This window comes from Hyperoodon ampullatus (genome assembly GCF_949752795.1).
Source record: "Hyperoodon ampullatus genome assembly, chromosome: 19".
Lineage (NCBI taxonomy): Eukaryota > Metazoa > Chordata > Mammalia > Artiodactyla > Ziphiidae > Hyperoodon > Hyperoodon ampullatus.
In genome coordinates this window covers 36,738,885-36,764,687 of record NC_136932.1, presented here as the reverse complement: position 1 = coordinate 36,764,687, position 25,803 = coordinate 36,738,885, and the positions used below count along the sequence as shown (strand labels likewise).

General features: G+C 41.1%; 1 protein-coding gene across 2 annotated transcripts; it reads right to left on the bottom strand.

Annotated features, from left to right (window-relative positions):
* Positions 1-318: 318 nt before the first annotated feature.
* On the bottom strand, positions 319-24,404 carry LOC307067305 (myosin-2; the record flags this gene model as incomplete). 2 transcript variants are annotated; one of them, XM_079724754.1, is made up of 38 exons in its annotated part: positions 319-471; positions 2,342-2,437; positions 2,557-2,661; positions 2,745-2,915; positions 3,005-3,130; positions 3,467-3,670; positions 3,757-4,065; positions 4,233-4,357; positions 4,460-4,625; positions 4,707-4,890; positions 5,604-5,800; positions 5,941-6,059; positions 6,752-6,878; positions 8,021-8,410; positions 8,496-8,586; positions 8,669-8,814; positions 8,897-9,073; positions 9,185-9,427; positions 11,227-11,482; positions 13,313-13,449; positions 13,538-13,661; positions 14,310-14,427; positions 14,518-14,605; positions 15,464-15,537; positions 16,006-16,315; positions 16,442-16,612; positions 17,725-17,874; positions 17,963-18,081; positions 18,747-18,885; positions 19,411-19,514; positions 19,973-20,071; positions 20,191-20,254; positions 20,892-20,984; positions 21,071-21,185; positions 21,269-21,296; positions 22,284-22,440; positions 23,968-24,111; positions 24,201-24,404. In XM_079724754.1, 38 exons carry the CDS (start codon positions 24,402-24,404, stop codon positions 319-321), a joined length of 5,823 nt encoding a protein of 1,940 aa, XP_079580880.1. The 2 variants fall into 2 exon arrangements, with proteins under 2 accessions (XP_079580880.1, XP_079580881.1); XM_079724755.1 differs by having other exon boundaries at positions 16,018-16,315.
* Positions 24,405-25,803: the final 1,399 nt, after the last annotated feature.

Here is a 25,803-nt window from a genome sequence, read left to right as displayed (position 1 = left end):
GAACAGGCTTCCCTGATCAGTGACAACTTTATGGTCTTAAAGTATTACTATAGACCTAAAATAAAAGCAAGTACATAATTCCTTCTTAGTGGCAGGTCAAATGTGACTGTTTGATAGTCTTGTGATTATTCAAGTTTTGACATCGCTTCAGGAGAGAGAGAGAAAAGAAAAGACCATCTAAGGATATTGCTTGCACAGTGCCCTATGCTCTTTATTTCTTTTGCAGTAGGACAGGATAGACAATAATTACAGAGAGAAATGACCAAAGACTTCACATTTTGTGCTTCTCTCCAGTCATTCCATAGCGTCAGGACATGATCACTCTTCACTTATGACTTTCGTGTGAACCTCCCGGCTCTTCACCCGCAGCTTGTTGACCTGGGACTCAGCAATGTCAGCTCTTTCCTCGGCCTCCTCCAGTTCATGCTGGAGCTTGCGGAATTTAGATAGATTTGTATTGGATTGTTCCTCCTGAGAATAAAAATGGAATTGTAAGGTACCCATACTGGTCATCTTTCTAGACTCTGTAGGCCTAAGGGAAGAAAGAACTTGCCATCTGCAGAAAAGTTAAAATACCCAGCGGGAAACCTTATTGTCTTACCACCTTCTGAATTTTGCTTATCATTGAAATTAACTTTGTGATTTATTTGGGGCTCCGTGTCTCATAAATAATCGCAACTCTACTTTTGCAACCAAAAGGTGGAAAAAGATATGTACTACAATTTGAGTAAGAAAAATATAAGAGCAGAGAAGAAGGCAAGGATAAAATCATGCTTGTTAATGCTTGCTGGAAGATGACTATTCACTTGAGTTAGATATTCTTTATCATTAAGGATAAATTTCTTAATAGCTTCTTTATATTGAAATAAATGTTGAATTTTTATCATATATCATTTTGGCACATTTCAAAGCAATCACTTTTTTTCTCCTACTTTGGATGTAACGATTCTATTGACAGACTCCTTAATATTAAATAATCCTTACTTTGTAGGAATTAAGCCTATTTAATCACTGATGGACAGTCTTCTTAATATTTATTTATTTATTTATATTTGGTTGCACAGGGACTTAGTTGCAGCAGGCGAGCTCCTTAGTTGTGGCATGTGAACTCTTAGTTGTGGCATGCATGTGGGATCTAGTTCCCTGACCAGGGATCGAACCCAGGACCCCTGCATTGGGAGCACAGAGTCTTAACCACTGGACCGCCAGGGAAGTCCCGACAGTCTCCTTAATAAAAGTAAGGGTTGCTATAACTATACTCATGAATAAAACTGCCTTTAGTGTCTTCCCCCCTGTTCTCTTTTGGACAGGTTTTGGTATGCGGGTTATGCAAGCTTCTTAAAATGATTTAGAAATCTTTTCATCTTTTCCCATGCTCTGGAATGGCTTACATAGCTCAGGGATTATCTGTTCCTTGAAATTTTGAAAGACATATCTGGACCTAGGTCCATTTTCAGAAGTATTTCTGAAATAACTTATTCAGCCAACTTAGTAATTTATATTCTCTTATTTCTTTAAGATTTTAACTGTTTTAACAGATTTATATTTTACATTTAAAAATTACCTTTCTACCTGTATGGTTTGTCCCATTTCTCATTTGTAATGTTGTGAGTTTGTATTTTCTCTCACTTTTTCCTTGATTAATCTAGTTATAAGTGTATTTATTTTATTAATTCCCTAGATGTTAGTGAGATTATCAAATTAGAAAATAGAATACTCTAATTCATTAATTTCTACCTTTATCTTTATCAACACCTCTTACTTTTGTTATTTTATTATTATTTATGATTTCTTTATTGGACTGTCAGTTTTCTTCATTTTTTAAAATTCTTGATTCATAATGAGAGCATATAAAGCAATGAATTGTCCTTCAAGGACAGCTTTGGTTACATTCTAGACTTATAAAAGTCTCTTCTTCCTTGAAATTTTATTTACAGTTAAAAATTATTCAGTAATTATGTTTTTATTTAATTTAATCCAAATGTTTTTTAGGAAAGTTAATTTTTTAACATTTAAGTGCTCGGAAATTTTTGTTTATATGTTCTCATTACTTTACAACTTTATCACACTGTGGCTAGAGAATGTGGCCTGTATTATTTCTGCTTTGAAATTTTTTGAGGTTTCTTTGTGGGTTGAATGTTAACTTTAAAAATCAATCTATTAATATTACAGATAGTAAGCAATAAGTTAAAAAATGTGCAAACATTTTTAAGAAGTACACAGACTTCTATGAAGCAAACAGCTTATTTACTACAAGAAGTAAGTAGTAAATCTAATTATTTATTTATTAGTTTTTCTTAACAGAGGACTTCTCCCTTCCCTCTGTCTTAAGGATACTTACAGCCTCCTCAGCTTGTCTCTTGTAAGATTTCACTTTTGCCTGAAGTTTATCTACCAAGTCCTGAAGCCTGAGTATATTTTTCCGATCTTCTTCCGTCTGAAAGATGATAAAAACCACAGGGCCTTACTTCAAAAGCACATGACTGTTGTATCATCTCATGTGACTGTTTCCTGTATATGCAAAGAGTGCTTAGCTGATAAAAACTGTTGCTGTACCTGGTAGGTGAGTTCCTTCACTCTCCTCTCATGTTTCCGAAGACCCTTGACAGCTTCCGCACTACGCTTTTGCTCACTCTCGACCTCTCCTTCCAGCTCACGCACCTGCGAATAAGTAGGCTCTTAAGAACTTTGATCCAGTAAGGCATTGGGAACAAATGGAAATAGATAGATATTGAGAGACCCACCCTGGCCTCCAGCTTCTGGATCTGCTTCTTCCCGCCCTTCAGGGCCAGCTGCTCAGCCTCGTCCAGGCGGTGCTGCAGGTCCTTCACCGTCTGCTCCAGGTTCTTCTTCATCCGCTCCAGGTGGGCGCTGGTGTCCTGCTCCTTCTTCAGCTCCTCGGCCATCATGGCTGCCTAATTAGCAGGAAACAAAACCAGTAGAGAGAGCTGAGACAGCCCATCAAGATTCTAACTTGACCACCCCCGTGTGGTCCTCTGCTCACGTCAGTGATGGCCTTCTTGGCCTTCTCTTCTGCATTGCGAGCCTCTTGGATAATGTCCTCCATCTCTCCCTGGATTTGGGAGATGTCAGTCTCCAGCTTCTTTTTCGTGTTGATCAGGCTGGTGTTCTGGTTAAAATACCAAATTTAGAAATACTAAGTACATGAGAGCAAAATTACAATGTCCAATGTTCTAATGAACCCACAAACTAATTAATTAAGGTAACTAATTAGTATCCTTTCTCGTTCCATAAATTATCTGAGTTGACAGTATACTTTTACAAGACAGTCAACTCTGAATGTCACAGTTCATATAAACAAAAATATTGTTAATCCAAAGATATTACATATTTTTAAACTTTAACCTCCATAAAACATTATGAATAAATTTTTAGATAGTACTAAGATTTGAGCAAGAATTTCATTTTCAGTCCACTGTATTTTTGACTCTTACGTTATACTCACCTGGGTGTGCAGGAGCTGGACGCGCTCGCTGGCGTCCAGGAGCTCCTGCTCTGCCAACTTCCTGCTCCTCTCCGTCTGCTCCAGGGTGGCCCGCAGCTCCTCGATCTCGGCCTGCAGCAGGTTGGCTCTGCGCTCCACGATCGCCAGCTGCTCCTTCAGGTCCTCTTGGCTCCGGAGAGCATCATCCAGGTGGAGCTGGGTATCCTGTGGAAGAACGATCATTGAGACACCTTGTTCTCAGGGCTGCAGTCACCCCAACTGCCCTGGGACCACCTCCTGAGCCCACTTACCTTGAGGATGGCTTGGGTGTTCCTGTAGTTCTTCAGGGCCTCAGCAGCCGTGCGGTTGGCGTGGTTCAGCTGGATTTCCATTTCGTTGAGGTCTCCCTCCATCTTCTTCTTGAGCCTGATGGCATCATTTCTGCTCCTGATCTCAGCATCCAGTGTGCTCTGCATGGACTCCACGACTCTAATGTGGTTCCTCTTCAGCTGGTCAATTTCCTCATCTTTTTCAGCAATTTTCCTGTCAACTTCAGACTTGACTTGGTTCAACTCCAGCTGGATGCGCAGGATCTTTCCCTCCTCGTGTTCAAGAGATGCCTTAATGACAGCAAGGGGTGACATTAGCAGGGAATGGAAGCATTCAGAAGTTTTTCTGCACATGTTCCTTCCACTAATTTTGTGCTGTTTCTTTTTCTGTTCAATATATGTGGCTAGTCCTAATTTTTTTTTTGTATCTGTTTACAATGCACATTTTTGACTTGTACCTCTGCTTCTTCTAAGGCAGCCTGAATTTCAGACTTTTCTTGTTCCACTTGTTTCTTTACTTTCTCCAGTTCATGCATACGTTTCCCTCCTTCTGCAATCTGCTCAGTGAGGTCAGAAATCTCCTCTGTTGTTTGGGTAAAAGACAGGTAGAGGTTTGATCAGACATAGGACATAAGAGGAAGGTTCCTCCAAGGCATGAAAATTATTGAAAGTGAAAGGGACTCACGCTGCAAGTTTTTGTTCTCTCGTTTCAAAGTTTCTAGCTGATCCAAGGACTCCTCGTAGGCGTTCTTCATCTTGAACAGCTCAGTGCCAAGAGAGCGGGCCTCCTTCTGAGCGGCCTCGAGCTCGACATGAGTTTCCTCATACTTCTGTTTCCATTCTGCCAGGACCTGAAACACCCACCGAGAGTGGTTACCTCCTGGAAAGGATAGAGGACAATGGTGGAAAGCAGAGGCTGCTGTAGAAACTACCTTATCGAAGTTCCTTTGCTTTTTGTCCAGAGCTGCGCAGGCAGCGTTTGTCCTTTCCACATCGAGCATGAGGTCCTCGACCTCATTCTGTAACCGCTGCTTTGTCTTCTCAAGGGAAGCGCATTTGGCGTTCACAGCTTCTACATGTTCCTCAGCAGCCTGCAGCCGCTGGGCCAGCTTCTTCCTTGAAGATTATGTTTGTAGAAAGAAGTGAACCAAACCAAGAATTATGAACTATTACCATGCTGAAAAGTATGGGGAACTTCATATTAAAAATATCCATTCATTCACTCAACAAATATTGATGAGCTTCTTTTATGAACCAGATGCTGAGTACACAGCAGTGAACAGGACAGAAAAGGTCCCTGCCTCGTGAAGCTTCCAAACAAGTGAGAAACAATAAGCAAGTGAGAAAATGCATAACAACATATTGCAGATATAAGTGCAGTGAAGGAAAATAAAATGGAATATGGCGTGGCCAACTATTCTAGATACTCAGGGAAGTCCTCTCCGAGGAGGTAACATTTCAGTCAAGATCTAAAAGAAGTCAGAGTGAGCCAGAGGGAGATCGGTGGGGAGAATATTCCAGACACAGAGGGGCCAACAACTGCAAATCCCTGAAGCAGCAGTGAGCTTGGTGTGCTTGACAACCAGCAATAAGGCTGGTTATCTTTATAATTACTTGTTATTCTTTGTTTCCTTAACTAGATTTGAGGCTAGGAGGGTAGTGATGGTGTTTGCTTTATTCATGTCTTATTCTCAGGGCCTGATAGTGCCTGGCAAATAGGAGCTAATTAATGAACGTTTGTGGGCTAATTCACTGAATCTTCAAAGGTTGTGTCTTTCTGATTCAACATCCAGCCTTCTCTGCACATTCTCTCCTATCTGCACACATACTTGGCCTCCTCCAGCTCCTCCGTGCGCTGGATGGCGTCCGTCTCGTATTTGGTCCTCCACTGGGCCACCTCGCTGTTGGCCTTGGATAGCGCCCTCTGCATCTCGGCCTTGGATTCCTGCTCCTCCTCATACTGTTCCCGTAGCAGGTCACAGTCGTGGCGGGCTGACTGCAGGGCGTGGGCCAGGGCGTTCTTGGCCTGTGGAGGTAGTTACACCTTCTTTTTACCGTATATTTAATTGTTTAATTCTTAAGTTTCAAAACCTTTTTAAAGTTGGTGTAATGGACTCCAATTAGGGTCAGGTTAGGGGGAAAAATGGGTCTTAAAACGATAGTTACCTTTATCTCCTCTTCAAGTTGCCTCTTTAATTCCTCAGTCTGTTGAGTAAATGCTTGCTTGCCCCTTGATAACTGAGACACCAAAGATTCTTTTTCATCTAGCTGACGTGAAAGTTCACCTGATAGGCAAAAGACATGGCACCACGTTTTAAAGCAAAGAAAAAGTTTTGCAAGCCCATATTAGAAATAAGTTTAAACTCTCAACACTGCCTTCCAGTTGAGTACTCAGATGATTGAATTCTCTGTTGACACCTTCATGCTAATGTCAAATTTCTCATTTTTATGGTGAAACTTACATATTAACCTGAATGAATAAATACAGCTTAAATTCTCTTTGTTCTCTCCATAACTGATTCTTCCAGGGTTATATAATATCATGCAAAACCTGTTGATAACTGTCAAAGAAGGTAGCTAAAATTTCTAATTCTACATTGTCCCTGTTTCATAAGACTTTTGAGGGACTGGGTTATCCATTGCCCTATTCAGGAATTCGGTTCACTCTGATCTAGATAAAAAGAAGCTTAGTCTAAAACAGGAGCCCTGGACCCATGCTGGAGTGACTCCTGATCCTAAGCATCCCCTCCATGTGACCAAATCCTCAAGGCGTTTGTGGGGCAGAGCTTGACCCAGTCCTATGGAAGTCTTCATCTCCAGCATTGTCCCCAAGTGACCTTGCCTGTAGGATGAGAGCCTGAGCTGTTCGGTGAATCACACATGTTCTCAGTTGCTTTTATTAGGCTCTCACATCACCATATCAGTTGTTTTTGACCACATCATCTCCACTTCTAGGCCTCATAGAGGAGAGAGTTACCAGATTCTGTCTGCAGGCGTCCCCTCTGGGTTGTCAGGTCACTGATCAGCCGCTGTTGCTCTTCCTCCTTCGATTTCAGCTCACTCACTTGGTCTTCCAGGGTGCGGCACATCTTCTCTATGTTTCCCTGTGAGAGAAAAAGTAGAAGAAGCAAATGAAGACATTTTAATAATATTTTGCTATGGCTGCAATTTCTTCTAAAACAGAAAAATATTTATTTTGACATATAAAATAAATTTTCTTATATGTAATATGATATATTAGAATTTTTTCTATATATTTTATGATTGCTGTCCTAAGTTGACACTATACATTGGGGTTTTTAAAAAGCTAATTGTGAAGCTTTGTTCAGTATTCCAGGCATACCTCATTTTGCTGCTCTTCACAGATACTGCATGTTTTTTTTTTTTTTTTTTTTTTTTTTACAAATTGAAGGTTTGTGGCAACCCTGTGTCCAATAAGTCTGTCAGCGCCATTTTCCCAATAGCATGTGCCCACTTCATGTCTCTGCATCACATTTTGGTAATTCTCACAATATTCAAACTTTTTCATTATTATATTTGTTACAGTGATCTGTGATCAGTGATCTTTGATGTTACTACTATGACTCGTTGAAGGCTCAGATGATGGTTAGCACTTTTTTTAGCAATAAAGTATTTTTAAATTAAGGGATGTATATTTTTTTAGACATAATGCTATTGCACACTTAATAGGCTACAGAATAGTGTAAACATAACTTTTATATGCACTGGGAAACCAAGACATTTGTGTGAATTGCTTTATTTTGATAGTTGCTTCATTGTGGTGGTCTGGAACCAAACCTGCAGTATCTCTGAGGTATGCCTATAATAAAAATTTTAAAGATCATATACTAAATTTAAGATTTTGTGAGAATTGAATGGCACATTTTCTAAAAGCATGTTTATAAATACTTGATTGTTTTTATGTACAATGAAACTTTGCTTATTGGATAATTGAGAATTTTGGAGAGCTGTGTTCTCCAGTTGGAGAACAAGAGAACACTCACGACCTATGCTCACTGCTGGTGCTGTCATTTGTTAGTAGTGTCATGGGGCCAATGTGCTTAACTTCTTTGAATATTAGTTTCTTCATATGATTAAGTGGAAATAATACAAATACTAATATCTTTCTTGCTTACCTCCTGGATTACTACAAAGAACAAATGACATGTTGTGTGTAAAGGGCCCCGTGCAAACTGACATGCACATAAAGGGTCGTTGTTAATGACAATTTCTCAGACTGCGGTACCTTGGCTTTAGAGATCGTTTCTACATTGCTAGCAAGGTCATCAATCTCCATCTTCATCTCACTCTTCTCTTTCTCCAGCTTCTGCTTGACCCTCTGCAGGTTGTCAATCTGCTCCCCCAGCTCGGCCACACTGTCCGCCTGCTTCTTCCTCAGCGTGGCTGCCGTGGCCTCGTGCTGCAGGGTGGCCTCCTCCAGGTCCCTGCGCATTTTCTGGAACTCGGCCTCCCGCTTCTTGTTCATCTCAATCTGGACCGCAGTGGCCCCGCCGGCCTCCTCCAGCCGCTCGCTGATCTCCTCCAGCTCCCGGGAGAGGTCCGAGCGCTGCTTCTCTGCTTTGGCGCGGGAGGCCCGCTCTGCCTCGATCTCCTCCTCCAGCTCCTCGATGCGGGCCTGGCAGTGGGGAAAAGCTCAATTTTAGCCGTTTTATGTCATAACTGTGCCTCTTTGAGCCAGACTGATGGAAATATGAACTTACTTGCAGCTCTTTGATCTTCTTCTGCAGTTGAATGCCAAGTGCTTGTTCATCTTCAATCTTGCTTTGCAAATTGCTGATTTCAAACTCTTTCCTTTTTGAAAAGTAGCAAAGGATAGCAGTTGAGTTCATATGCAACATTGGAAGCAAGTTCATAAGCAATTCTTTTTACTTACTTTTTGAGCTTTTCATCAATTTGTTGTTTTTCATTTTCAATGTCCATTATGGACTCTTGGGCCAACTTGAGGTCACCTTCAAGTTTCCTCTTAGCCCTTTCTAGGTCCATGCGAAGTTTCTTTTCTTGCTCCAAAGACCCTTCAAGCTAAATACAAATAATGTTGAGTCAAAAGGATTGCTTAGCTTCCTTTCAAAGAAAATAATTTCCTTGGTAGTCCTCGACTTACGTCATCCACTTGCTGCTCTAGCTTGGTTTTAGCTTTGGTCAGAGTGTTGACTTTGTCCTCTTCTGCCTGCAGGTCATCCAGGGTCTGCTGGTGGGCCTCCTGGAGGGCCTTCTTCTCCTTGGTCAGCTTTGCGATGTTTTCATCCAGACCTGCCATCTCTTCTGTGAGGTTTTTTACCTTAGGAAGTAAAAACACTTTGCATTACATGTTATTTTGGTGGCTTCAGTTTTATGCTTGTATTCCCTAATAATAATAAAAAAGTAAACTTTCCTTGTATACATTTCCTACCTTATTTTCCGTGGCATGTTTCTCCTTCTCAACCTTGGCCAGTGTCAGCTCAAGGTCATCTATGTCTTTCTTCAGTTCCGAACATTCGTCCTCCAGTTTCCTCTTCTTGGCCGTCAGCTCAGCATTGATCTCTTCCTCATCCTCAGCTCTCTCAGTCACCTCCTTGATTTTGGCCTCGAGCTGGATTTTGGTTTTGATCAGCTGGTCACATCTTTCCTCTGCATCAGCCAAGCCTTCAGCTTCCTTGAATTGGAAACAAAATCAAAATTGGGAAGTAAGAATGAAGTATTTCACAATGATAATGGTGTAAATCACCACTATTGGTTCTTTGGCTTAAACTTTTATGAACCACCTGCTGTGTGTGATGCAGGGCGCTCCACATTGTGAGAAAAACAAAATGTATCAGATATTGTCCTGTTCCTTTAGAAGAGTACATTCTACAGTAGATTAGAAAACTTAACCCTAACAAGCTACCATTAATTCAGAAACCAATTAGTGACATAAGAGATCAGAGAAGTTGTGTCAGATATGGTTTCATGAATGAAGTGGCATTTGAATTGGGCTTTGAGAATGGGTAGGATTTGGTCTTGTAGAAATGAATTTATTGGGGGAAGGATCAGGAGGAGAGAAAGGGTTCCAGCGGGAGAAATTCTGTATGGAGCTGCCAATGAATTATTTCCCTTTGTAGTCTTGGCGGATGATCCTGGTTAAGATGCTCTAAATTCTATTTGAGGCATACAGTGATCAAGAAATTCCTAGCAACCTATGTTTCTACTTAAGAGGGTTGGGGGTGGATAGGAAATGAGAGAGAAATTGATAGATACATTCATCAGTGAGCCTCCATATCAGTCTTTGAATATATAAAAGAATAAAATGTGCTGCATATAGCCAGGTAGTGAGTATAGTGGTGTAGGACAGAGTCTAAGTGATTCTCTAGGGACAAGAGAAGAGAATTCAGGATAGATTCGAAAGGGGTGGGGACAGAAAAACAGCTCTTTTCCCTTCTGTAATCTAAAAGAAGGAGTTATTACACTGCCCAAACTTGACAGAAGAGACCAATCTTTTTTTTTTTTTTTTTTTTTTTTTTTTTTTGTGGTATGCGGGCCTCTCACTGTTGTGGCCTCTCCCGTTGCGGAGCACAGGCTCCGGATGCGCAGGCTCAGCAGCCATGGCTCACGGGCCCAGCCGCTCCGCGGCATATGGGATCCTCCCAGACCGGGGCACGAACCCGTATCCCCTGCATCGGCAGGCGGACTCTCAACCACTGCGCCACCAGGGAGGCCCGAGACCAATCTTAATCAGCAGGGAAAACATACGATTTTGTGATGAGTGAATTATACCAGACCAATTCAGTTCACTCCAAATGAAAGACAGTCTCATAAATTACATTTCAGAGTTGATGGAAGCAATTCTAAAATACTTGGTTTGGGAGTAGCAGCAGGCTGGTTGGAGGGAGAGAGTTGGGGGTAGGCAGAGCAAATTAGGTACTGATGCAGCAACCCGGGTGTGATGTGCTACGGCACTGACTATGGAGATGGATTGGAAGGAGCAAATCTCAGTTTTGGAGATCAATAACAAACAATAATTCAATAAAAATTGATGTAGAATACTGTCATTTGTCAGCTCTACATGCTGTGATTTAAGACCCATAGACATCTAGAAGTTCAGGGAAGTTTCAAAGAAAACAAGTCACTCTCTCCATGCTATCCTCTCCTTAATATTTTATCTGGGCTAGCTTCATGTTAAAATCACTTTCAAGGACTATCTTCATAGGGAAAAGAAGTTGTAAACCCTGTAGTTTGATGAAATTGTACAGAATGGAAGAAAATGGTCAGTTCTAGCTCATTGCCCTGGGTCTGGTTTGGGGGCACGTCTTGGGTGATGAAGGAATAAGGACTCATTAGGACCATCAGAGCGCTCTAACCTTCTCCCTCTAGTGTGTGTCTCTCACACTGACTACTCAACACACTGCCTCTAGTTGTGGCTAGAGTCATAGTGCTTGCGTCCTGATTAGCAGTACACAGGATGATACCACTACTTACAGCCTGAACTTGGAGCTGCAAGTCATTTTTTTCTTTCAACAGTGACACCATCTTTTCTTCCAGTTCCTTCCTTTTTGCCTCTGACTTGGCGAGTTCTTCTTTAGTTCTCTCGAACTCTTCCTTCATGGTGGCCATCTCCTTCTCCGTCTCCGCACTCTTCAGCAGGGGCTTGATCTTGAAGAAGAGTTTCATCCAGGGCCAGTGCTTGACATTCATGAAGGCTCGGATGTTGTACTGGATGCAGAAGAGAGACTCCCTGAAATTTAATTGATGCAAATTAGATATTGTGTGGATGATGAAATGAGGTGGAATCTTGGCAGTGAGAGTTGGAGGTTCTGCCCTCCACCATGTTCCTCACCTACTTTCAAAAGCACAGACGAAAGAAATTATATTTGGGGATGGTGGTCAAGGACTCATTAATCATTCCTTTCTCTACGTTGGTGCTTCTCAAACTTTGGTGTGCATAAGAATCATCTAACTTCTTTTTTTTAATTTATTTTATTTTTTTGGCTGTGTTGGGTCTTCGTTGCTGCATGTGGGCTTTCTCTAGTTGTGACAGGTGGGGACTACTCTTCGTTGCGGTGTGCAGGCTTCTCCTTGCGGTGGCTTCTCTCGTTGCAGAGCACAGGTTCTAGGCGCACGGGCTTCAGTAGTTGTGGCACGCAGGCTCAGTAGTTGTGGATCGCGGGCTCTAGAGCGCAGGCTCAGTAGTTGTGGTGCATGGGCTTAGTTGCTCCATGGCATGTGGGATCTTCCCAGACCAGGGATCGAGCCTGTGTCCCTTGCATTGGTAGGCGGATTCTTAACCACTGTGCCACCAGGGAAGTCCCTCATCTAATGTCTTGATGATCTCAACTCATCAAATACTGGTTCCTGGACCCTTTCCCCAGAGAGTCAGATTCTGCAGATATGAGGTGGGGCCTAAAATTTGCATTTTTAACAAGTTTGCAAGAGATGCTGATGGTGTAGGTCCAAGGACCACCCTTTGAGAAGTACTGCTCTGCTTTAGTGCTTCGCAAACTTTCCTATGTGAATGCCACTGAGAGCAGTGAAGGGGGAACCAGACCCCTCAGGGATGTGGGGCATGGGATAAAGGGACTCATTAAAAACTCAGAATTTCTTTGAAAAATCTCTGGTTTTATATTTTGATGTTGTATGAGTTTTGCATTCTACTCTAATCTCATCACATTTGTTTTAATCTAAATTATTTTTAAAAATTAATTACCTTCATATATGGGCAATTAATTGCCCCAATATATATCTATATATATCTACATATATCTATCTATATAAATATATATATAGGTTCATGACCAAACTTATTATTTTTAATGAAATAGAATACAGTAAAAGATATGAGCAGAACTACAGGTGATCGAAAATCTGTTCCATGTAAATTATTTATATATTTACACACACATGCATGTATTCATGGATATACAGGTAGCAATATAAAATGCATTTCTCCCTATGGATCCCGTTCATATGCGTCCTGCAGTTTGAGACACCTGACTCGTAGTCTTAGAACTCTGTCCCTGCATCAAATTAGATCACTAAAACTCCAGGTACCTCGGTGAAATTGTATTAACTTACTGAAAAATTTTTTTTCACCAATTTTGCCCTTAATAATTTAAATCATAATAATTCAGTAATAGAAATGATCAGATGAAGAAGTGTTTCTGCATCTTGAGTAAAACCACTGTTGAAAATACTGTCTGCTATGCAGTTCAGTGTGTCTTATTTAATGATCTACCCAGTAAATTCATATTAGAACCAAATGCTAGGGCAACACTTTGTCTCTGCTTACTCAATGGTATGTTTTCTCTTGTTAGATAAGACCTACACATCTCTATCTCTTTTTTATTATGCTTCTCTCTCTTTTTTATTTTTTACCCGGGCATTCGATGTATTCCGTGATGATGATTCCTACCTTAACTTTTCTGGTACATGTATATCTCCACTTCAGCATCAGACTCTTATTCATCCCTTCTTACTCTGGTGGCCTTATCATATCTGAGCCTTAACTCTAAGCCACCTCAAATATGCTTCTGAAGGATGTGACTAGACAAGCAATATGTTTGTATACCTCCTCTCCACCATCTTCTGGTACTCCACTCTTGCCAAGAACCCTTTGCACCTGGCCTGGGTTCGAGTAATCAGCTGGGCCAGCTTGTCATCTCGCATCTCCTCTAGGAGCCCCAGAAGGCCAGCTTTGAAAAAGACCTGTGCATGGGCAGAGTTGCAGATCAGAAACTTTCCATAGGCTCCAAAGGGACAGGCATGGTGTCTGGTGGGCCTTAGAGACTATTACCTTGGTGTGACCAAATTTATACTGGGTGTGGTCAACGTCGATGGACGCAAGGAGCTTCTCAGAAGCCTTCTTGCTGTCAATGAATTGTCCTTCAGGGATTGCACTTGCATTTAATACCTTGTATCTGGTAAAGTAAATATAGTTTTTTAAAACTTGGTTTATTGATGAGACTAGAAGTAGCTAAGTATTAAATGATCCATTAAAAAACCCCAGAGCTTTAAAACAATTATTCTTTCTTCACAGGAAGGACATTGTATACATAGATGGTCAATCTAGTATCTGCTGTCTATTTTTATTCCATTTTACCTTCCTGTGCAGTTGCAGCTTTCCTTTCTGCCTCATCAGACCCTGTTCTCAGGAAAGTATTCTACAATTTTGTTCACATTAGTGTGTAGATGACCAACAAAAAAACATATTATCCTTGCTAGATGCATTTGCTATTGATAGTACTTACCTCTACTAAGTTTTTGGAAGGATTAAATGAAATAATCCAAACATATTAAGCACTCAAAAATGGTTGTTCTCATAATTATTGAAGTTAATGTAGACATCTATGAGCTAAGCCAGGAGCATGGTAAATCCAGTGAAAAGTCTCTAGAGTGCTTAGTATGTGGTATATCTGTGTTTTAAAGGTGTTTTGAGGCTTATAATTTTTTACTCTTTTTGTAGCAAATTAAAAATAACAAAGGCATATTTTTCACTAAATAGTTTTGCTTGCACTACATGTATTTGTACTAAACTCCAGGAAACACCATAATTAGGAGAGTCTGACCTCTGTTTGAAGTCTGCATACAGGATTCTGCTTGGGAAGCCCTTCCTGCAGATGCGGATACCCTCCAGCACACCGTTACAGCGCAGCTGGTGCAGGACCAGCTCATGCTCCATGGCCCCTAAAAAACACCATATTTATTTCACTGCAGAGTTTTGTTAAAAGGAGGTATGGCAGTCATGCTTTGTGCTTCCACTCTAGAACTTCTTACCAGGCGTTTTTGTTTCATTGGGGATGATGCACCGCACAAAGTGAGGATGGGTACTCCTGAGGTTGGTCATCAACTTGTTCAGATTCTCCTGTAAAATCAGGGAAAATCCTGTTATCTGAGATTTAGACATGGTTATGAGCATTTGGTGATGTCTATAAAATCAACGTCCATGGCTGAGTTGAATGATCCTTCTGGACCACATTAACCTAAGGTACCACCTTGGTAAACTTTTCCTGACATGCAGTTTCCTCCTTAATACCTCTTTCTCCACTTGAGTTGGCAGGAGTTACACATATAAAGCAGGCTGTCAGGTGATTCTTTTCAGTGTATACAAGCACCGTCCTCCTTCCTACCCTTGTCCCTGGCCACCCACATACATCTACAAAGCCATTGCCTTCCCATCCTGGATGGTCACCCTTCTACCAAACTCTGTGGTTCTCCAGGAAGGAAATACAAGCCTACACTACATTTGGACTTATTCTCATAAATACAGCTTCCCCTTTCCAGCTCTGTCAACTTCTAGGGCATAAAGATTATCTATAAGGGGAACAATCCTACCAGTTAAATTGAGAATTGACTAGATTATGAACATGGATACCATATTAGGTTCCTTAAAGCCTAGCTGTTAGATTTCCATTAGTCCTACTGGTGATTTAGTCTCTGAGCACATGCCATTGCTTATTTCCACGACTCAACTAGATTATGCAGAGCAGAGCATTATGTTTTATAACATTTCCTATAAAATATTTTTTATTATTTGGCTTAGCATGAAAGATGACCTGATAATTCCTGAGTAATTTAAAGCTCTCCTCTTCAAAGCTAGACGAACAGAAGCCCTTAGTTAAGGTCAGTCCTTTCCTAAATGACTTGTGGAGAGAAGGCTTTGTGCTTTTAAAAACAAATTCCCAAAATAACAAGAGAGTGTCAAAAACCGTTTCTTTCTTACTCTGAAAAGGGCAGACACGGTCTGGAAAGAAGAGCCCTTCTTCTTACCACCTCTCTTGGACCCGCCGCCCGCCTCTGGAGAAAAAATAAGAAAAGGTGTCATTCAAACATAGTTTTGAATTGACAGGGCTATTTCTTGCCTATTTATCTGTTGACTTCTGTGCTCAGATGGAACATTTTTCCAACACAGGTGACCTCTCTGTTTGAGCCTGAATGAATCTTATATGTCAACTAAGTTTGCATCCACTTTTCAGTGGTACTCAGTAACCAGCAGATATGGAGGAAAAAGCAGGAGAGAATCATAGAAGCCAAGCCTTTTCATTGGTGGAGATGTTGAAAGTTCCTTTCTGACCCTTTGCAGTAGGGCCTCCATCAGTGCTGGAGTGAATGTATAATCACAATGCAGCCTACTTACTCAGGACTTGGAGGCACAATAGATTTGGCCCTGCAACACTTCAGCCTGGGCTATGATATCACTAGCCTCAATCTAACATCGCATTTTGTAGCATCAGGAGAACATGTTGGGATTTTTTTGAGCATTACCTGCATCAGTACTTTGAGCCCTAGAGAAGAGGTGAGCTAGAGTCTTCATTGCAGACTTCTGGTACAGCCCTACCACTGTCTCGTTCAGGGGGTCCTTGTTCTTGTCCAGCCAGCCAGTAATGTTGTAGTCCACGATGCCGGCGTAGTGCACCAGGGAGAAGTGGGCCTCGGGCCTGCCTTTAACCACCTTGGGTTTTTGGAAGTTGGAAGACTTTCCAAGATGCTGTTCATACAGCTTGTTCTTGAAGGAGGTGTCTGTGGCCTTGGGGAACATGCACTCCTCTTCCAGGATGGAGAAGATGCCCATCGGCTGAAAGCAGACCACAACACAAAGTTACAATTCTATGTAAGCATTTTTCTTTGTCTATAGAATTAAACAAGGTGCAGTGAATAATTTATTTCTCACAGAACATAGTTTCCAAAACTTGAAACAGACCTTCTCGATGAGCTCAATGCAGGCGGCCAGGTCCATCCCGAAGTCGATGAACTCCCACTCGATGCCCTCCTTCTTGTACTCCTCCTGCTCCAGCACGAACATGTGGTGGTTGAAGAACTGCTGCAGCTTCTCATTGGTGAAGTTGATGCACAGCTGCTCCAGGCTGTTGAACTAAATAAACGGATGCGTTTACTTTTCTGTTAGCAAATTGAACAGTTTAAGATACAGGGCTTCTTAATTTAAAAATGTAGAATAGCCTTTAGATTATGGGTATCAAAATCCTTGGGGGGCTGTGAAATCTACTGTTTTCTCTGCTGCCATTTTATACAAAATCCTAAATCATCATTATTATTAATTCTCTTTTCTTGCACTTGCTTAAATTGACTCAGGTGCTTTTCTGAGTTCCTACTTAATCATTCCATGTTTATTCCCATCATCTTCTGCATTTTCTGTTGACACATTTAACAGCTAATTTGAAACCCATTAGAAGCTGACTGGGAGGAGTCTGTTGTGTGGAAGCCATCATGGCCGGTGTTGCAAGGGAGCGATAATTACCACCCCTGCTCTTTGATGTGAAGCGAAAAAAATCAAGATTCCAAATATTATGTACAGTATATTAACACACACTCATAGTTTTTTAAAAGCCAAAATGTTAACATTAACTAGATATAAATAGTGGAATTAATATGGACTCCTTTTCCTTCATTTTCCATAATTTCTGCCATGCCTAGGTTTTGCATTTATAATTAGAAAAAGATAAACTTCTTTAAAACTATAAGCAGGAAAAATGTGTCTTATAATCAAATATGAGTTTTTATCCCATATCACATTGATGAGAATTAAGGGTTCCTTGCATTGAATTTATTAATGCTGACTCTAAATTGCTGACCTTTTCTCAGCTCTTATTATCTGCCTAAGTGTTTCTGAATGGTTTTCCTGCCACATATTCAGAGCATATTATGCACTGCACAGGTTTATTTTGATATTTTTATATTAACTCCACTTTGCATTGTGGGATTTTTAAACCCCTCACTACAACAACCTAATTCCTAACTCCCTTTGGATCATGTAGCAAGTTAAAGAGTCCTCATTAAGTAGCTTATTTATCATAGAAGTGGGATTGCCACTACAATAAATGATTAGCTGCCCAATCACCGACTTTTAAATTTTAGCATAACTTTTTGACATTGGTAATAAAAGGTTATAATATTCACAGATTTCTTCTTATTTATGTTTCCATTGCTTTACTGTAAAAACCCCTTAGCAATGTACTACCAACTCACATCAAAGATCTCAAAGCCAGCGATGTCCAAGACCCCGATGAAGTACTGCCTGGGCTGCTTGGTGTCCAGCTGCTGGTTGATGCGGGTGACCATCCACAGGAACATCTTTTCATAGACAGCTCTGGCCAGGGCGCCCACTGCATTGTACACCTTGAAAGACAAAGGTGTATCCCTTGAGGTTCATAGAGGACCTTGAAATGCTTACATCCCTGGCTGTGAACTTGAATTATGCACCTACCTGCTCTACAGTCTGGCCTTTGGTGACGTACTCATTGCCGACCTTGACCCTGGGGTTGCAGAGGGCTTTGAGCAGGTCAGCAGAGTTCAGACTCTGGAGGTAGGCTGCCTTGTCAGCAACTGAAAGGAAGAAAGGATAGAATGATGTTATTGTGGCCCAAAGCAACCCACTTCCTCAAATAAAAAAAATTTTTTTTTAAGCTACAGGCATTTTGTGCAATGTTTTCAGAATATCTTTTTGAGTATTCTTGCCCATTTTCTTCACTAAGTTCAAGACCTTTGTTATAGGTAGTGTTCCCTAAAGAACTTCAGAAATTGTAGGGACATATGTCTAATACCCATGCCGCACATATCTTATATAGGTATACTTTCAAATGCAATTCTTGGAAATGAATTTGTCTTCTCAGGAAAGCTCAAGGGTAACAAGTTAAGAATGTGATTTTTGGGCTTCCTTGGTGGCACAGTAGTTAAGAATCCACCTGCCAACGCAGGGGACACAGGTTTGATCCCTGGTCCGGGAAGATCCCACATGCCACGGAGCAACTAAGCCCGCGAACCACAACTACTGAGCCTGTGTGCCACAACTACCCGCATGCCTAGAGCCTGTGCCCTGCAACAAGAGAAGCCACCGCAATGAGAAGCCCCTGCTCACTGCAACTAGAGAAAGCCCGCACGCAGCAACAGAGTCCCAACACAGCCAAAAATAAATAAATAAATAAATAAAAATTTTTTAAAAGTGTGATTTTCAAACAAACATGAAGTCAGGTGGATGACTCAGTTGATACCTTCAGTGCCATCTGGCTCCGCTTGCTCCTCACGCTGCTTTTGCTTGAATTTCAAGTTTCCATAATGCATCACAGCCCCCGTGAGCTTGTAGATAGAGACCTTCTCATCATTAGTAAAGCCCAAGATATCAATAGCACTCTGCCAACAGAACCAATAGAATAACTGTCAGGTTATGATCCACATGTTTACTATTAATAGTTCACATTTGGATAATTCCTGATTTGTTGGTCAGACTGAGGAAACTACCAGTACTGATGGGAACAAGGAACTCCTTAGATTGTGTGTCTAGGGAGCTAGTCAACTGGAAGCCAGTGCAGAGCATTGGAATCACAGGCACATACCCTCTGAAGATGCAAAAAGTAAACTTAAAATAGAGAACAAGGATAGTAAACTTATTATTTTGAGAGGTGGTATGGATTTAATGCAAGTAGATTATAAAATAATGGTTTAGGGAAATTCAGAAAGGATAGCTCTTTAAAAGACTATCACGGGAAAGTGAGATGTTGCAGGGGCACATCCCAGTCTTTTCATTTGACTCCAGGTGGCACATCCACGCACATCTTTGAATCTTCTTTTGTGATTTCTATGAGAAACAGTATTTATCTAGCGGGACCATTGCTCTGATCCCAAATAATCATTCTAATTTTCTTGTGTTCTACTTACATCCGTGGCCATCAATTCTTCCTGATCATCAATGCTGGGCACGCTGATCTCCCCTTGACTGACGAATGGGAAATCGAATGGGTTGGTGGTAATCAGAAGCATTTCTAAGTACATGGAACAGAGCAAAGGTAAGCAGAAATATCCTCTTCATTAAAATAACAGATTTCTAGACAAATTCTAAGGCACTAGGATGGAAAAAGCCATGATATATTACTGCCCAATGAAAAAAGAGATTATGGAAGAGCATGTAACTGTGATTCCAGTTACTGTATGTATGTATCTATTTGTAAAGATATATCTACAGAAAATGACTGGAATGATATTCATCCAAGTGTTTATAGTGATTATTTTCATAGTGATAGGATTTGGAGGTGTTATTTTCAGTTTTCCCTTTGAATTTTTATAATGAGCACACATAAATTTTTACCAAACTTACAAAACTGTTTTCAAAATCAAGACAATATGTACAGTTGACAAAATTCCATCATGGAATACTGAGTTGGACCAGGCATTGCTAGGTGCGGGTGTAGTAATTTTGAAAAGGAATTATGACATTTCTTACCAATTAGTTCTGGTTTCTTGTTTGATGTGATCTGATAAAAAATATGATAGCTCCTTTCAGCCTTAAGCTGGAAAGTAACTCTAGACTTCTCTAACAGATCTGGAAGGAAATAAATAACAAAGAGGAAAAATGTAAAAATTCATATGAGATGCAAATTTTAGTAAATATTATAGGTCATAAGAAACAGAAATTATTGTAAAGTATATCCAAGCACTTACATGTTTCAATGTCAGCAGAAGCCAGTTTTCCTGTAGTGCCAAAGTGGATTCTAATGAATTTACCCTTGAAAGAAAAATTAACATTACTACTTTGTTTTTGAATCATATCAAATCTTTGAGAAACTCACAACACTTGAAGTGCTAACATTTTAATATTAAATCAATTCAGAGACAATTTGTTTCAGGTAGAAAAAGGTGTATCTCCTATTTTTTAGGTAAAATAATTTTATCTTTAAAATTTAAAAATTGTGGATAATTGTAAATAGTGAAAGATGAACTCAGATATAGGGTCATATATCTTTTTTTTTTTTTTTTTTTTTTTTTGCGGTATGCGGGCTTCTCACTGTTGTGGCCTCTCCTGTCGCGGAGCACAGGCTCCGGACGCACAGGCTCAGCGGCCATGGCTCACGGGCCCAGCCGCTCCGCGGCATGTGGGATCCTCCCGGACCAGGGCACAAACCCGTGTCCCCTGCATCGGCAGGCGGACTCTCAACCACTGCGCCACCAGGGAAGCCCGGGTCATATATCTTTTTAGACAGGACTTGGATCCATGTTATTACATGCTTAGAGGAAAAGGAAAGAACCATGGTATAATATAATGAAATTGGAATGGAATGAAAAAGACTCAGAGAATATATTCACAAGCATCCCATAAATTTTGATCAGTGAGCAGTGTCTGTAATAGTGGCCAAGAGACTTACAAAGCGAGAGGAGTTATCATTCCTCACGGTCTTGGCGTTGCCAAAGGCCTCGAGCAGGGGGTTGGCACTGATGATTTGATCTTCCAGAGTCCCCTGCAAAGGCAAGAGCAGTCCTTACATGTGGGGCTCGGGAGTTTCTTACTTGACAGCTTGGATCCGGATGTGGCAATCAGACCCACCTGCATTTTGCCAGCAGTACCTTCGTCCTTCCTCTTCTCCCCAGTGACTGCAATTGTTGCAAAGTACTGGATGACACGCTTCGTGTTCACAGTCTTCCCAGCCCCGGATTCTCCACTGTCAAATAAAAACCAAGTCAGTAGAGGTCCCAAAGCTGGTAACTATTGCAGTCATGAAAAGAAAGCATCAAATCTACTTACGTGATCAGGATTGACTGATTCTCGCGGTCTACAAAAGAGAAATTAAGGACGGTCAATACTGCCTAACATCTTACGGAAAAACCTGAACGAACATTTTGGCCAACCCAATATTTGTAAATGGAGAGTACATAAAATGACATGGACTTAGTATTTTTTTTTTTTGCGGTATGCGGGCCTCTCACTGTTGTGGCTTCTCCCGTTGCGGAGCACAGGCTCCGGACGCACAGGCTCAGTGGCCATGGCTCACGGGCCCAGCTGCTCCGCGGCATGTGGGATCTTCCCGGACTGGGCCACGAACCCGTGTCCCCTGCATCGTCAGGCAGACTCTCAACCACTGCGCCACCAGGGAAGCCCCATGGACTTGGTATTTTTCAGCAATCCCGAGGACTTGGTGGCCCTAGGCCTAGCGCCTTTGCCAGAACCCCTCTCTCCTGCACCCTGTGCCACCCCCCGCACATTAGTGTACAGGCTGCCATTGAAACAGAACGCTGCAAAGAAGCAGCAGAGTTTCTCTTTTTATACTCCACCACTAAATAGTCACTGAAAGTGGACTTTTGGGTTTTCAGGTGGATTTAGATGACAAGTTAGTAGCATGTTTATTGTAGGTACAAGAAGTAATGCACAATAGGCATTAGAGATACTTTTAGTGCGTGAGAAAGAGTAAATATGGTAAAGGTGGTAGCTTTGGAAATAATCATGGCCTTAGTCATATTTTTAGGGGAAGTAAAAGTTCATTTTGATGTTTTACTCTCTCTGAAGGGGAAATCTTTCAACCCTTTCCCCAGAGTGCCTTTGTACCTTAGACTGACTTAGCTGAGACAATATTCTAGGAATAAGATGTACGGTATAACTGTTTTAATACCAGATACACCTTAAAATCTGGAGTGTGTTTAGGTTGGTTCTGGGCAAAGGGCAATAGCATTTAGGGGACCACCTCAAAGAGTGGGCTGAGACGGGTAGAGTCTCTTTCTCCTATGGTTCTGTTCCAAAAAGATGCACAAAACATCCAACTCACCAGTCAGCATGAACTGATAGGCGTTGTCAGAGATGGAGAAGATGTGGGGCGGGGCCTCCTGGCGCTTTTTGCCTCGGTAGGCAGCCACCACCTCAGGGTTGTACACCGGCAGCCACTTGTAGGGGTTGATGGTGACACAGAAGAGGCCCGAGTAGGTCTATGCAAGGGAATAAGAAAGAATAACTAGCCGAACACCTTTCCCGTGATTTGTGCAATTCACTCATTAAATGAATTTTCACTAAAAGGAACACTTTAATCAAGTGCTCCACATGTCTTCAAGGCATCAGCACGAAAACTAGTTGAAAGGTTCAACAAGACAGCAGAATCCTTGAGGGAAGGGACTATAGCTTAGACTTCTCATTATTCCTTTTGGGATTTGTCCCAGTGATTTTCACATAGCAGGAGCTCCAAAGTTTTGGAGTTTTTTAAATGTAGTATAAGACATTTTTTACTGTAGTTTAGAAAATGGGCATATATTTCCTTTGTAGCATTAAGATATTCAAATTCATGAAAACATAAATTTGGTACCTAAGTACTCAACAATATGGAATAGTTAGGTGAACTATGGAAAATCTTCTTAAGATACTATGATCCAGTCATTTATCCAGTATGCAGCAATACTGGGGAAATATTTGTAAAATACTACTGAGTTATAAAGATACAGAACACAAAATGATGTAAATACATTAAGATTACAACAGATGGATTTCCAAAATCTTTGACAACTGGTCTAGGATAAGTACCAACCAATCAGAATGGATGCTGACTCTAAACACCAGGTATACTTGTGTAGGTGTTGTCCAGCTGAATAGCAGCAGCGGCTAAACTATACAGAAATGACGGGAATTCCCTGACGGTCCAGTGGTTAGGACTCTGAGCTCCTGTTGTAGGGGGCGTGGGTTTGATCCCTGGTCAGGGAACTAAGATCCTGCAAGCTGTATGGTAGGGCCAGAAAACAAAAAACAAAAAACAAAAAAACCCTATACAGAAATGTCAGCCTAACATAATAGATTCAATTAGAAAGTACTACTGAGTTCGTATTATGTGCAAAGCCTCTGCAAGGCCCTAAGAACGAAACATAAGTGAGATGTTGTTCCTTGAGGAACTTTCAGTCTATGTAGGAGACAGACATGTAAATGACTGATGGTGGAAAAACATTGTCAGTGTTATTGCAGAGACAGAAACAACAGGACACAACATCCAACTTTGCCTGGGGAAGTTGGAAAGTTTTCATCAAAGAGGCATTCCACACAGAAGGGACCAGAACACAGAGATACAAATTGTGGTTATTTTGGAGGAGTGAAAATTGGTCTTTAAAAACATTATTTTTAAGTGTTAATACATGAGTTTATATTTTCCTTCTGAATGATTCTGCATCAGGAATGGGGATGAGGGGAGATGTAAGCATGTGGTTGAGATATAAACAGTAGCTGCTCCAGCGTTTGTTCAGGGGCTCTCTGGCAAACCCAGTCCTTGTGGACAACGGCCTTGCCTGGCTTTGGATGAGAAGACAAAGGATTAAGTGCCAGCTGTTGGGTTGTGCCTTACAACAGCAATCGTGAACCTTTTAACTAGTTACATTACTAGTGAAAGCGCAATGAGTCGCTACTTGTAACCCATTTATACTATAATGGGCTGACAGGGTCCAGTGATAAAGCCCACTTTGGGGGTGGGGGGCACTCACGTAGATCATCCAGGCTGTGTAACGCTCTTTGAGGTTGTACAGCACTCCTGGCTCGTTCAGGTGGGTCATCATGGCCATGTCCTCAATCTTGTCAAACTTGGGAGGGTTCATGGGGTAGACTTGGTCTTCTTTCACTGTCAGAGTCTGGTAAACAGGAAGGGTAACTGTTTGTCAACTGAGTGACCAAACAAAATAATCAGTAGAATGTGGTTGGCTCCTGGGAGTCTACTCACTGCTCCTCCTTCGGTCTTCACTGTCACTTTCCCACCTTCTCTGCTCTGGATAGTCCCTTTGACAAAGGATTCCTTGGGCTCGGCCACAAAGACAGATGTCTTGGCGTCAAAGGGCCTATTCTGGGCCTCAATGCGCTCCTTTTCAGACTTTCGGAGGTAAGGAGCAGCCTCCCCAAAAACGGCCATTTCCTGGTCTCCACTCATGGCTGCTGAACTCAGAGGTCCTAAAGGAGATGAAACATTTCATACTAGAGATTCCGGATTGTCATCTATATCCATAAATCTATATCTTGATGATATTTCATAGGCCCAGTTGAAAATTCCATCAGGCAGGTGCACTGTACTCCATGCTACAGTTATTGAAACAAACATATTACAAGGACTCAAAGGCATCAGGGGTCACTGTGTACCCAGCATTGTACACAGTGGCTTTTTATCTTCTTTCATCCTTCAAGAATGACATTCTAATAAGAGGGCTGGGTGGTGGCCTCGCATGCTGCTAAGGAGCTTGTGATCTTGGGTTGCACTTGATCTTTCTGAGCCTCAGTGTCTCCATCTTTAGAATAGGGATTATAATATTGCCTTTCTGAATCCACAACCCATGAGATAGAGTGAAGACACTTTGAAAAAGAGAAGTTAAAATAATGACTGAGAAAGCAAGTTGAAATAGTTGAGGCTACTAGATATAAAATGTCATTTATTATAATGCAAAAGAGTTACATTTCCTGCCGTATAATGTAAGAGAACTTTATTTTCTCTGTGAGATGTTCAGCTAGAAATGCTCATGTTCAATGGATTTGGTGGGGGGTCAGATTATAATTTTGTTTACTATTTTTTTTTTTAAGCTGGGTGCTTAGTAGAGTTTCTCGAACATAATTTCTTTGCATATTAAATCCAGTTAATCAGTTTAACCCAGTTAAACTAATTGAGGATAAAAGCCACAGCAGACGTTATCCTCATTCTTCCACATTAAAGTCTCCCTCTGCTATTCCACATTTCCTTCCGAAAGAGGCAGGCTCCGGCTGCCCCATTCTGTGTTGTCAGCAGGTTGCCGGTGGCATCAGTAGAATGAAAGGTTTAGCAGAGGATGCTACTTCAGTCATTACGTGATCAAATTACTTGAAACTCATTTTAATCATCTTCCCACCAGTCTCTCTCTTTAGAAATGCAGTGTGTAGTAGTGGAGCAGACTAATATCTTTACTATCTATGTGACAAAAGTTTCATAGTGTTTTGGTTTCATATAGCACTCAGCACTGGATAAAGTAACTTTTTAAAAGTCTTTAAAGAAGTAAAAGAAGCATTTTCCTAGGTACTTCTTATTTGTTAGATATCATGTTTGCTAAATGAATTCTAAAAGCAGGACACATTTTTATCAAATTTGAGATTTTTAGCTAGGGAATCTTAATGCAGATTTTTTTTTCCTACAGAAACAAAATAATATTCTATTAACAACTATTCTCTTGCAAAAATGTCATCCCACCAGTGCCTGAGTCCTAAGACTAGGTGCATTGCTCTAAAAGGCAAGTCCTCCGTCTCCTTCTCCCACACCTTTCCTGAAATACAGTTGTTAAGGTATATTTACTGAGACAAGCACTTTCTCA